The 12,871-nt window shown below is 36.9% G+C and overlaps 1 protein-coding gene across 5 annotated transcripts in view; it reads left to right on the top strand.

Annotated features, from left to right (window-relative positions):
• LRP1B (LDL receptor related protein 1B) overlaps nt 1-12,871 on the top strand; it is a 622,229-nt gene that overhangs the window by 420,111 nt on the left and 189,247 nt on the right. For all 5 annotated transcript variants that reach the window (XM_064435270.1, XM_064435269.1, XM_064435266.1 and 2 more), the window contains exons 17-21: nt 231-356; nt 2,096-2,212; nt 5,276-5,356; nt 6,598-6,765; nt 8,415-8,597. In XM_064435270.1, coding sequence (XP_064291340.1) covers nt 231-356; nt 2,096-2,212; nt 5,276-5,356; nt 6,598-6,765; nt 8,415-8,597 — 675 coding nt within the window. The remainder of the gene's footprint in view (nt 1-230; nt 357-2,095; nt 2,213-5,275; nt 5,357-6,597; nt 6,766-8,414; nt 8,598-12,871) is intronic.

The following is a 12,871-nucleotide window of genomic DNA, read 5'->3' as shown; positions in this document are numbered from 1 at the left end:
CTTTACTAGATATTATTTAATTTATGATTGAAGCACTGCAATGTTTGTAATTGACTGGTTTGCTGAACAATCTTTATGTCATGGTAGTTATACGTACAAGATAACCACACTAAATGCATCTCTAGGGAGCAGCATTTAATGTGTTCTTTTCACAGATTTCACAGCTGTTTTTCTCAGGTTATCTTCTTAGGGAAAAAAAAAAAACAAACCCTCTCTTTTTTTCTCCCCAGTCAATCACAGCTGTCCTGATGATCAGTTTAAGTGCCAAAATAATCGCTGCATTCCCAAGAGGTGGCTTTGTGATGGAGCTAATGATTGTGGTAATAACGAAGATGAATCAAATAAAACTTGTGCAGGTAAAAATTTTACTTGGTTATGCAAACAGGTTCTCTAACTTCAGTTCCATTAATAGTTCAAGACTGATTTGAACTAAACTGAACCAAGCTGCTACTTTTAACCTGATTATTGAAATTTTAAATGAATTCAGATTTTGATGCCACTGAGGCTGGAACACAAATTATATTTTACTTAATCCATGTGCTTGGCTGTGCTTTCCAAAATTATTCAGCTCTTAATCTCCATATGGGTCGACTGTCAAAGCAATGCTCAGGTACAAACTCTGAGGTACAAATCTCTTTTGGCAGTTAGAACCTTTTTTTATTAATGTGCTGTGATGGTGTCATGTCACCAGCAAATTTTATTTTATGCTGATTTAGTTCATGCATAATTAGTTATTCAGTTTCCACTCGGTGCCTTGAAATTCTTTTCATTTCTGAGTTATTAACTGGTGAGTGGGTTTTTAAGCAAATAGCAAGATGAAGATTGTTTACTGATTCCACTGTAGTAAATCACAGAATTCCCAAATCTGTCCTTTGCTTGTGTGGAAGTGGTGTTTAGTGCTTGTTGTCAGAGTACTCTAAACAAGCATTAAATCTCAAATATGCAACATGCCAGCCATCAATAAGCTGATGAGTGTTTTGAACTGAAGTGCAGTGCAAGACAACACACATTGTCTATTAAAATATTCCCTGTTGCCTTACTGCCTTGATATTATTTGATATCCAACTGTTTGCTTGAAAGGTGAGAGTCTAATGTGCAGAGCATTTTTTTTAACCCTGTGTCGGTTGGAAATGGAACAAATTTTGTATTCTTGTTTTTCCATTTATTCCTGCAGTGGCAAACACAGTTAATGTTTAAAAATTACTTGGAAATATTTTAAAATTAGATTCCTCTTTTGTGTTTTGGGCTACTTTTCAGAAGAAAAAGGAAAATGGTTGTTGAAAATAATAAGTGAAGAAATATTATTGCAGTCACTGGGGTTTTTGACATATCAGCCATTTTTTAATGTGTAGAGTAACATGCAGGTGAGCTCTAAAAGCTTAAATTTGGAATCAAAATCTGTGTTGCTATCTCTGGCATTGGTATGGGTTCAAATTTTAAATAAACAAAATTATACGTAATGACAGTTTTCTATGTTAGCTTTTTAGTGACATTTTAATATTCATCAGCTTTCAAAGTAATTTCTGTAGCTACATAACAAAAATTCTTTTAGTTATCCTTATTTCTTCAGGAGAGAGATGTGCATTGATTCCTTTAATGGATGATTGCAGTTAAGTGTTTGCAAAGGCAAGGATTCCAAGAAAGTGAGGCCAGGCATGTCACACACAGGCTAATTCCCATTTTCCTGTGTAAATACAAAATTCACAAGATCATTGTTCATGTTGTGGAATACAGGTTGTTAATATTCCAACTGGTGGGCATTTTTATGACCTGATATTTTTGTTTATTTCAAGCATTAGTGCATATTAATTCTCTTCTTATCACCTGTTGCACAGTTGCATCTAGAATTTAATGTCATTTTACGAGGAGAAACCACTAATAATCCCACACATCAGAGGTAGAACACAGCCCTGCAGATCACCTCAGTTTTCTCTGAGATCAAAGGAGGTGAATGATGTTTAGTCAGAGCAGGGCAAGGTGCAGCAGGCCAGGAGGTGCCCTCCAGCCCTGCAGCTTCTAAAATCAGACACCCACCAAGAGACCTAACGGATCTAGTCCATTTCCCTTGTATTTTTGGAGTGCTTTGTCTTGACAGCAAGAACTTGTCAGGTTAATCAGTTTTCTTGTGGGAATGGACGGTGTATTCCAACGTCGTGGCTGTGTGACAGGGAGGATGACTGTGGAGATGGAACTGATGAAATGACATCCTGTGGTAAGTGGATTTTTGTTTTTTGGGGGGAAAGGAAAAATTCTTTTGTAACATATAGAGCATATAGGGATCTCTTGTCAAATGAAATTATAATACTGTTTTTGAAATGGCAAATAGACTTTGTTTGGTTGATAAATAAATCCAAAGCAAATGCAGCATTTTCTATTTAATGAATTTTTAACTACAATGCCAAATACGCAGCTCAATCAAGACTTTTTTTAATTTACAGCCCATTATCAAATGCTGTCACTCTCAAAAATTATTCTTTATCTCTGCCACATACCTCTCCACATGGGCCCCCTCAGCATATTCTAGTTGTCAATAAAATCAGCCTGTTTCAAACCTCAACTGAAGTATATTTGATCTTGTATTTTTCAGAAAAAAAAACCACAAAAAAATAACAAAACTTGGTTCTATCATGAGAGAGTATCAGCAGCTGTGCTGACTGCTGCTTTGCTGAGATACTGCAGAGAGGGGTGTGCTCTCTCTAATCAGCTGCTTCCAAACAATTATGGATTTTAATAGTCACTTGTTTTGCAGGGCACTGGTGGCTGCTGTGAGTCTGAGAGCACGAGGGTCAGTGGGCTGTCTGCAGATGCAGAATCACAGATCATGATGTATTGCAGTGTAGAAGCACAGGGTGGTGGGGGTTGGAAAGGACCTTAAAGACCATTTTGTTCCAACCCCCTCCCACCAGGCCAGAGCTCCATCCAAACTGCCCCTGAGCACTTGCAGGGATGGGGCAATAAATGAGGTCTTTACATGAATAAAAATAATAATATTATTAAGGTAGGGTTCTAATTGCCTTGCTTCAAATCAAATAAGTTCAGTTGTGTACAGAGGCAGGATGAGTGACCAGGGGGTTTGTATTTTGCAATCTCTCAAGTTCTAACTCTCAGTTTAATAGAACAGCATTGACTCTCAGTGCTAGAAGTTTCTCTGCCTCTACCCCATATTCTCAGGCATGTCAGCAACACAGAGATGTTACTGGCATCTTTGGAAATCCTTCCTGTGATATTTTTTCAGCATCCTCTCAGCTGACCTGGAATATTTCTTCAGATCTTTTAATCAGGGTTTATGTCACTGGCTGTTTTTCCGTGTAGCCAAACTTGACATGTTTTATATTTTAGCATCTTGCTTTGTTATCTTCAAACACTGTGGCTGTGCAAATATGTCAAATATTTCATTTTTCATCCTGCCCTATAATTTGGTCACTAATGGGCATGCTAATGGCATTTACTCATGTGTTCTGTTTAGTGGGAGATACTTCCTGCTGTGAAACAGTTTAAAATTCTTGTATCCATAAGGATACAAGAGAGAAATGAGATTGGTGTATACACTGTGAGAGACCCCACTGGGAGCTCAAGAGTCCCCTCTGCTCATTTCTGTGTCTCCAGGGCACTCGGGGCAGGGCTGGGTGTGGGTCAGCTGCAGGATGTGCATCTCTGTTCTGTGAAGTAGGAAAGGACCTTAGGGACAACAAGGGGAAGTGCTGGGGTCCTCTGGGATGTGAGCAGGACGCACAGGCTGGGGCAGACTCTGGAGATGCTACAAAACATTATTGGAAAAGCTGTGCTGGGAGTTGTGAGCTGGCTGGTGGTGGTGAGGGTAATCACAATTTATTTTAAACAGTTTCTGTCCCTTTGTGCAGATGAACATAAAGAAAATTAAGTCGTAGAGGCATTCATATATGGAAAAGAGGAAAATTGCATTTAATAAATGAGTTAAATTTGTGGAAAAATTATTTGAAAAAGGAAAATTAAAAATTGCTTTCAGCTTTGCTTGAAGCACATGGGGCATACATTGTGGCTAAGAACTACTGCAGTTGTACACTTCCATTTTTTTCTTGGAACAGATTTTTTTGTCATTTTAATGATTATGTTTAGCAAAAAACCCCAAACAAACAAAAAGCCCAAACCACCAAAACCCCTATACCAACAAACCCAAAACAAACAAAACCCAGAACCAACCAACCAAAAAAAAAAAAGAAGCAAGAACTTTCTGGACGTAACTGACAAAGTGTTGTCATCAATACTAACTTTTATTTCTTAACCTTTTCAACTTTGAAGCATGATAATCACCTCTGTTCAATCAAGTTCTTGGTGCTCTCTATGTAATTTTTAAATAAAAATTTATTTAAAAAAAATCTCTTATTAGATGCAGCTGGTTTGGTTTAGTGCTTCATCAGAGTGTGACTCTTTTTAGGCCAAAACTTTGTCAGGTTCAGTAAAAACAGAGTGATTTCAGTTCTCATCCTAAGAGAGTTTTATATTTAAATGGCATGGTTTAAAAAATTTAGAAAAAACTCTTCAGTTTTTCTCAGAGTGTTTAGCAGGTTAGTAATAAATTCACACATCTACCTATGTAATTTGCTTTAGAAGAAAAAGAAGCTCGGAACAATCCAGACTACATTTAAGTTACTTTATTCAGAAGAAAATTAGATAATTATAGAAACAAATATGTGTATTCAATACAGATGATTCTTTGTGAATTATATTATCTCAGATTTCTACTGCTTTACTGGAATGCTGGGAGGAATAGCTTGTGAAGGCTGACATTTTAATCTTGTATTTTATTATGCCAGTGTGGAGTAACTTTATTTCTTGGCTGTTCTTTAGCTGGGTACTTAACCTTCCCATTTTATAGTGCTCCATTTCCTGTCTCTGCCTGGCAGTGCTGTTGCAATTGGAGAACCCTTCTGTAAATAAGCACATGGAAAAAAGAGTTTGTATCGGTCATCAAGCTCTGGTTAGTCTTAAATATTGGTATAGTGGGAAAACCAGCCTTGATCTGATGGGAATAGAGGACCAGACCATTTATCACAGGGGAATGAATTCCATGTTGATGAAAAGTAGGGTTTGGACAGTATTTAAAGTTTGAAGCCATTTTATATTTTCTTTTTGGTTCTCACCTTTTTCTCCTCTCCAGATTAAATACCTGGAAGGTGCAAATGTTTGCTACAGCACACTTGTGTAATTTATGCATACAGGAAGGTGACAGAATATTACTGAAGAGAAATGTAAAATTATGTTAAATAGTTTTATTTATTTTTGAACGCTTTCACAGAATTCCCAACATGTGAGCCACTAACTCAGTTTATCTGCAGAAATGGAAGATGCATTAGCAGCAAATGGCTCTGTGATTCAGGCAAGTATCAAGTCCTCTGTATCTGAAATAAATATGAGGGATATCACATAAATACTGCTTTGATGTTCTTTTTCTCTGAGACTTAAATTGTCACCTTGGCTTGTAAGTGGTCAGAGAATAAATAAAGCATTTTAGAATTACTGACCTGACATAGAAATCAGCAATACTGAAGGTTCAGATAAGGAATGAGGCATTGGATATTGTAATGGGTACAAATACTATATTATGTAGAATGAAGTATGATGATTGATTACTAAAAAAAAGGAAAGCAAAGCTATTGTTTATGAAAGTGTTTTCTGTTCTTAGAAAACAACATGATTTCGGTGACCAATATATCTGATTTTTTGCTCTTTGTGGACAAGTTCAGTTAAATAAATAGCATCCTTGAAGAATGAAGGCCAGCAAAACTTTACAATGTATTTAGTTCTTTTGGCTGGAAGAGCACATATTTGGATGTTAAAATGAATCTCCTCTCAGAGCTTGTGGTGTGGGAGTGATGTTGCTCCAGTCCTAATAACATTGGGTTGGTCCAAAGCATTTGTTGTTTCCATAATTTTATTTGTCTGACAGGAATTTTTAGCTGTAAATGGACAAATTCCCGAAATTATCACAGTGTGCTGATGAATTTCGGTGTATGAAGACCCTTTAGAGTGTACCTAACATATTTATCTCCCTCTTCCCTTGATGACCACAATCAAATTACGGGAATTGCCTTAAGACTGGTGTAATGACTGCAACATTAGAGTAATGAGAAACTGCAGTCCATGATTATTTATTTGCTTTCTCCACTTTGCACTCTTGTAAGCACATGGAAACAAAGTTTAGTAGCATTGAAAATAAATTTTTCAGGTTTTCATTTTGGTTTATATGATGCTGTTTGTGTCTGTGATTAACTATCTTAGGTTATCACAGAGAATAAAGTAAACCAACTGTGTTTGAAAGCCTGTGTAGTCACATACAGATAAAGAAATTTAAAAAATCTACAGCCTTCTCATGCTTGCTGGTGTCTCTGATTGAATAACTGAGTAAGGGGTTAGACTACCCAAAATGACTGAGTTGAGTCCTGTTGGTAAATAACATTTAAAGCATTACGTGCATTAGAAATAATTTGATACCTATGGGCATAAAACATACTACATTATTTACTTGTTTTCTGTTGCCTTTTTCAAAATTATTTTCCCTCCTTACCTATTTCATTCAGAAATGTTATCTTTCAAAATATTTTAAAATGCTGTTTGCAGATGATGACTGTGGTGACGGCAGTGACGAGCTGGGCTGCGTTCACTCGTGTTCTGCTGAGCAGTTCAGGTGTCAGAATGGCAGATGTATCCCAGGTCACTGGGCCTGTGATGGTGACAATGACTGTGGAGACTTCAGTGATGAAACCAAAACAAACTGCAGCAGGGAAGGTTAGAAAATTTTATTTTCTTTTATTTTTGTCTTCCAACTTTTTAATAGTTATAAACACAGAGAATAATTTGTTATAAATACCTGACCTCCAGCCAATGGGAAAAGAGGAGATGCCTTTAACCTTGGTAAAGGCTGGAATGGGAAATATGTCAAGTGCAATGTGATAACACAGAAGTCTATCATGAAGAGGAATGCATTTGGAAACAGAACAGGTATTACAGAGAGATAAGTTTTACAGGGAATTAGGATAGATGTGACGTTTGTCTTATTGCATAGATGCATGCTGTCTAGGTGAAAAGACAGTAAGAACCATTCTTTAAGTTATTATTGATATTTTTTGGTACTCTTGTTTTTGTGTGATGCAAGTCTTTGTGCATTTTTTTACATGAAAGCATTTTATCAAACTGCAGCCGTATTTAAATGCCATACATTGTATTTATTTGACTGGAGAGAGAAAGGAAGGATGCTTATGGCAAAGGATAAAGAATAATCAGATTACAATGAGGGAATATCTTTCATATTTCCCTCCTAACATTTTTTCTACAACAAAGTAATTGTACACAATGTTATTGGTCCCTTTTCGTAACTTTATATTTTAAATCTAGTTGGATACCTCATACAAATGCATGAATTATCAGAATACCATATTAATTTTATATATTCACAAGAGTAACTTTTTATCTATCTCTATCAAAATGATCAGTCTGGAACTGAACAACCCACTTTTACCCCTGTTCATTTCCATTTTAAACTTAAAGCCTTGCTGTAAGCTTTTACAATAGAATACAAGAATGCTGAGTATGTAAGGGAAAAAAACCACCAAAGCAATGTTAAATAAAATAAAAGGTATATTTATAAACAGTGCTATAAGAATTGATTCAAATAATGCTTCTTGGTACAAGCAGGGAAGTATGCCATTACTTTAAAGTTCATGTTATTGTCATTAGTAGGTTATTAAATAATAGAAATACAGTTGTAATAGCTTGGGAAAAGAAAAGCAAGAATAAAATTGAAATGGCCATAAGCTAGAAAATGCTTAGAGAATTTATGTATGTGATGAATAATTAAAACCTCCCAGTAATTATTGTTTGAAGCAGTCAGCACAGACTCCAGGCTGCACTGAGTGCAGCCCCTTTGCCGTGGGGTTTGGAACAGCTCCAGCTGCTCCTGCAGTGCTGTGGCAGCACAAACCAGGAGGTGTGGGGCCTTGTGAGAGCACAGCTGGGACCTTTCAGGTTCTGTCCACTAGGAGATGGACCTTGTTAGGTAAAAAAGGAGAATGAGGGAAAGCAGCTTGAGGATTAAGTGCAGGGTTTATGAAACACCAGGGAAAACTTCATCGGCCTTGTTCCTCCTCCTTATACCTCCAAACTCCTTCCTGTCTGACAGATGTGGAAAAAAGAAATAAAAATCAGTATTGAGCATGTGCTGGAGGGGGAGTGAAAGAAGTGAGGAGGATAAGAAAGAGTTTGTCTGAAGCCTGTGTTGGAGTGATGAGTTATAGGATGGAATAGGGCATTTTGAGTGTTCTACTTGAGAACTCTGATTTTGGCTTGGGTTAGAAAGAGGATTCTAAGCCAGTGTAGACTTGGAATGGGAAAAAAACTCACATGAGCAAATTCTTCAATGTAATTCTTATTTTTCTAAGAAACTCCCTCTCCTGGAAGGTGCAGTGGGAGGGAATTTCAGTGCAGTCCTGACGGGAGCTGCGTTCCTGAGCTGTGGCGCTGCGATGGAGAGAAGGACTGTGAGGATGGCAGTGATGAGAAGGGCTGCAATGGAACTCTGAGGGCGTGTGATGAGAAAACTAAGTTCTCCTGCAGGAGTACAGGTAGGGGCTTGCAGATGCATTTTCCTCTCACTTACTCGGTGTGTGTTTGTGTTGTTTCATCACATATCTACTCTTTAACGAATGCTTAATACTAATGAGGTGAGGTTACTCATTGTATTCCTACCAGGGAAATAATATTGGTTTACACATCCTGTTTTCTGATTTACAATATGAAATGGATGAGTTTTGAGATTACTTAAAGCTGAGACCACTCTCTATGGTAGTACATCACACCAAGTACTTAAATAAAGCATTTAATATTAATCCAAAGTTCATGTGTTTTCTTCTATTTCCCCCTTCTGGCCCCAGAAACAAGTTGAATAAAATAGTATAAAGTACCTTGAATACTTTGAAGAATTAAACTACAACACTGGAAATTTGAGGTGCAGTATTGGAAGAAAAATAGATTCTTTGATTGTGTTTAAAATATTTTTTTTCTCTAAGTATACTACACTAAAAAGTGGGATAAGAATGTGGCAATCATTGCATGAGGATATGCAATGACATAAACTATAATGTTTAGATAGAACCTTTTTTAAATGGAAAGTCCGGTTAAATAATTAATATGTCAGCACAGTATTAATATTTTTGTGATTTCTATCAAAGTTTTGTATGATATTAGGGTTAAAATGACTTTCACAGCAATATTTAAGGGGTATAAGAAGTAGGAATATTGTTGCCACTGGGCAACTACAAATATTGAAGGAAGGGAGAACCCATTCTAATGCCTGTGTTACAGTTAAGCACAATAAATGTGTCAGAGGGGTTGTGTGATCTCTATCCAAAAGTATCTTGCTGTTACTTGGATTTTAAATTTATAAAAATCATGATGTCTTGAAAAAGAAATATGGAATACTGAATTGTGTCTAAAAAGACCATTTCCTTTTGTGTCCCTAAAGATGTGTAGAATAAGCAGCTGTTAAAAGAAACTTTTTCTATAAGTAAAAATGGATTATTCAATTCCAACAGAGTGGTCTCTTTCCTGAAACTGAGTGATGGAAACCCAGATACAGGAAATAGCACCAGGAGCATGTGTATTTCCTTGGGCCTAAATGGGAAAAAGCTAACACCAGTCCAAGTGTCCTGAGCAGAAATATTAGAGGGAAGAAAGGTGAATAAATCACAATAGATGAGGTTTATTTTCAGCAGCTGCATTTGCAAAGCTAATAAGACAAGATATTACTACTTCAGTTAAGAGGAAGCAGAGATAGTTTAGGGGCAGTGTGGAATACAAAATGGAATGTAGATGTTAGTTATTAGGCTTTACTCCTTCCAGAAAAGCTTGCTTCTTAGGCTGGGCTTTGGTTTCTTACTTGTCCTGAATGATTTTTAGATAGAGAGAATGGAAACCCCTTCTGGTGGTAAGGTCAGAGTTTCCAAATACAGCTGCCATAATAACAGGAAATAGCAAGGATTTAGTTCAGCATAATTGTCTGAATGAGTTGTTTTTTCAACAGAGAACTAGAACCCCACTTCAAAGTCCACAGCCCAAGCTGCATTCCCTCATTATTTACTTCCCTATGCTTGTAGTCAGGTTAAAGGAGGGCACTGTCTCAATGTACAAGTGAAAGGTTACTTCTCTGGCCAAACCAAAAATTTTCATCAAAACTTTGCTAAATTCAAGGGTATTTGGCTTTGATTTGAGGGAAAATGCAATTGTGCTTGTTTGTTGTGTGGAAACACCACAGGAGCAACCAGTTATGATAGTCATATTTTTTCTTTTGCAATATTGCTTCTTTCTGGAAGGAGCAAAATTTGGAGGAGGCATGTAGTAATGCACTGTAGCAGAAAACAGCAAAAGCAAATTTCTGTTTAGCCACTTTTTCATTTGTTCCGTGTGGTTTGGACAAAGAAGTAATAAGGTGTTTATGAGAAATAGTTACTGGAATGTTTCAGAAGAAGTGTAATTTTCTCTGTGCACGATTCTAAAGAAACAATGCTGTCTGGCTTGTTTCTGGCAGCTGTTCTGGAGAGGAGGCACTGGCTAATTGTCCCCTCAGAGACTGCTGGGTGGTGACATCTGATACAGAATGTGATGGCTCTGTGTAGGAGCATGTGTGTGGAGGGAGCTGAAACAGCCAGTACTTCAGGATGGGAGTGGCAGCTGGTGGGAACAGTGATAGTGAGGTGGAACTGCCCATTTTTTGCTTATTTCTTTCCACTTTATGTCTGTAATTAGTAGCTGCAGGGTCTTTCCTTACTGTGGCTTTTGTGGCTTTGGTTGATGTGTCACAATGCCACAGGGATGAGTGCCAAGCTACAAAACCAGGATTTGTCAGCATTTAGCCAAAAGGGATTTTCCTGTTTACAGGGATGGTGATCTCAAGAACCCATCATACCCAGCTCCTTTTCCAATACTCAGTTAAGGATCTATGGCAGAGTGTACTCTAAAACTTACAGGATGGCCTTTTGTCATTTGCCTCTAGTAGCTGAACATTTTATTCCTAACAAGTCATCTGATTCCTTTTGATATTGAATGACTTATGGGTCCCTAAAACCATTATTTGTTGAATAAAAAAAAATACTTTTCTTCTCTCCTTGCACATCTTCCATTTCTGTTGTATGTTTTTAAACCTTTATTATTTTTGTTGGTCTTGCTGGAACTGTTCAGCCTGGGCAGTCCTTGAGCTGCTGTGTCCAAAGTCAGCCAAAATATTGCAGGTACTGGAGATACCAGATTTCAGAATTGCTTTTCTAATTTTTTTTTCAAAACCATCTCATGTTTGTAGTGATGTGTGATGAAAAATATACTAGAGGTTGCACAGCAGTAGAATGTGAGAAGGAGTCATTACCTGATTGAGATTGACTACTCTTGGGCTGCTGCTAGCCCATTATTTTCTAGTTTTAAATTAGATTAGGCTTCTTTTAAATTAGACTAGATTAATTTAAATTGTACAAAGGTCCAACTTTCTATTTTAAATTCTGATTCTGTCCTCCAAAAATTATTACAGGCATGTACTTCAGCTAAATTTTATGTACTACATAAATTTACCCTTTTTATTCCCTCTCCCTACTTTTCAGTTAATAGTGCTGCACCAAGAGCAGAATCTGTGCAATCTCACTTAAAATGTCATCTAATTACTGTAACGATCATAATAAAGTACTTCTGTGAAGACAAATGCAAAAGAGCCATGAATACTTCAGTTTAGTAAGCAGTACATCTGAGCTGTAATGCTTATTTGTCATACTTAATGTTCTTTTAATCTTTTCAAGCAGCAGTTGATTTTATTCACCTATTTTTGATGCTACTCTGGATTTTTTGTTATACTTTGTTTGGGTTTTTTTTGGTTTTTTTTTTGTTTTTTTTCCCTTACATGTAATAATATATTAGAGGGGAGAAAAGATTTTGAGGAAAGGAGCAGTATTGGTTTGGAATGGAAAATAAGGAACACACATAGAGGAAATCAAATCAATGGGTGCAGATCACAGTGATGCTGGAAGAATAGAACAAAAGCAACCCTGGTGCTGTCTGGATGTGTATTGTCAGAGTCCAGATTAGATTTGTGAGCAAAGAACCTGCTGCTGAGGAAAGCTGGAAAGGAAAGGTTTTCTAGAAACGTGATGAGGAAATTGGTAGAGTTTTTATCATTTATCATTTTAGTTCATGGCCACATTTTTCTTTTTTTTTTTTTCCTCCTGTCTCATCCAGGAGTCATTTATAAACATCTCCTTTGTACTAAAATCTTTAAATTGAGAAATGACCATATTTTTGAAACAATGTGATTCAGTCGAAGTCCCATGTGTGTTCTACAGAACAAGTGAGATCACTGACCACCACAACATTTTGTAAAATGTGTTCAGGTTGGAACATTCTGTAATGTTGATGGGATGGAGATTGAGTCCATGCTCTTGTTTAGGAAGGTGTTACATTACAGCTTTAGGCAGTAAGAATTAGCTGTAAGGGGAGAAAGTGCAATTAATGCTCCACCAAAGTAGTTTTCCTATGGTTTAAGATGTATTCAGTCAAAAAACCTCCTGGGTTCAATATCCTGAGGAAGACTGAAGGGGTGTATAAATAGTTAATTCTGTTGCTAATATTTGTAGGAAATAAAAAACCAAAAACATTGGAGAAGCGTTTGGATGAGGCTTTCCCACCTACCTGCTGCTCAGGCCTCCTGTGTTACACAAAAGTGCTTTGGAAAAGGGCAGATACAGCTATTGATGCAATTAATTTATGATGGAATTTAACTAAAGAGGTTCCTGGAAACCAGAAGTGTGAGTTTCACTGAGGGGCAATAAAGGAAAAATACTTCAGTGAATTTTAAATAATGATT

Source organism: Passer domesticus, chromosome 10 (genome assembly GCF_036417665.1).
Source record: "Passer domesticus isolate bPasDom1 chromosome 10, bPasDom1.hap1, whole genome shotgun sequence".
Lineage (NCBI taxonomy): Eukaryota > Metazoa > Chordata > Aves > Passeriformes > Passeridae > Passer > Passer domesticus.
The sequence above is the reverse complement of the archived record's forward strand: the minus strand, read 5'-3'. Positions and strand labels throughout refer to the sequence as shown.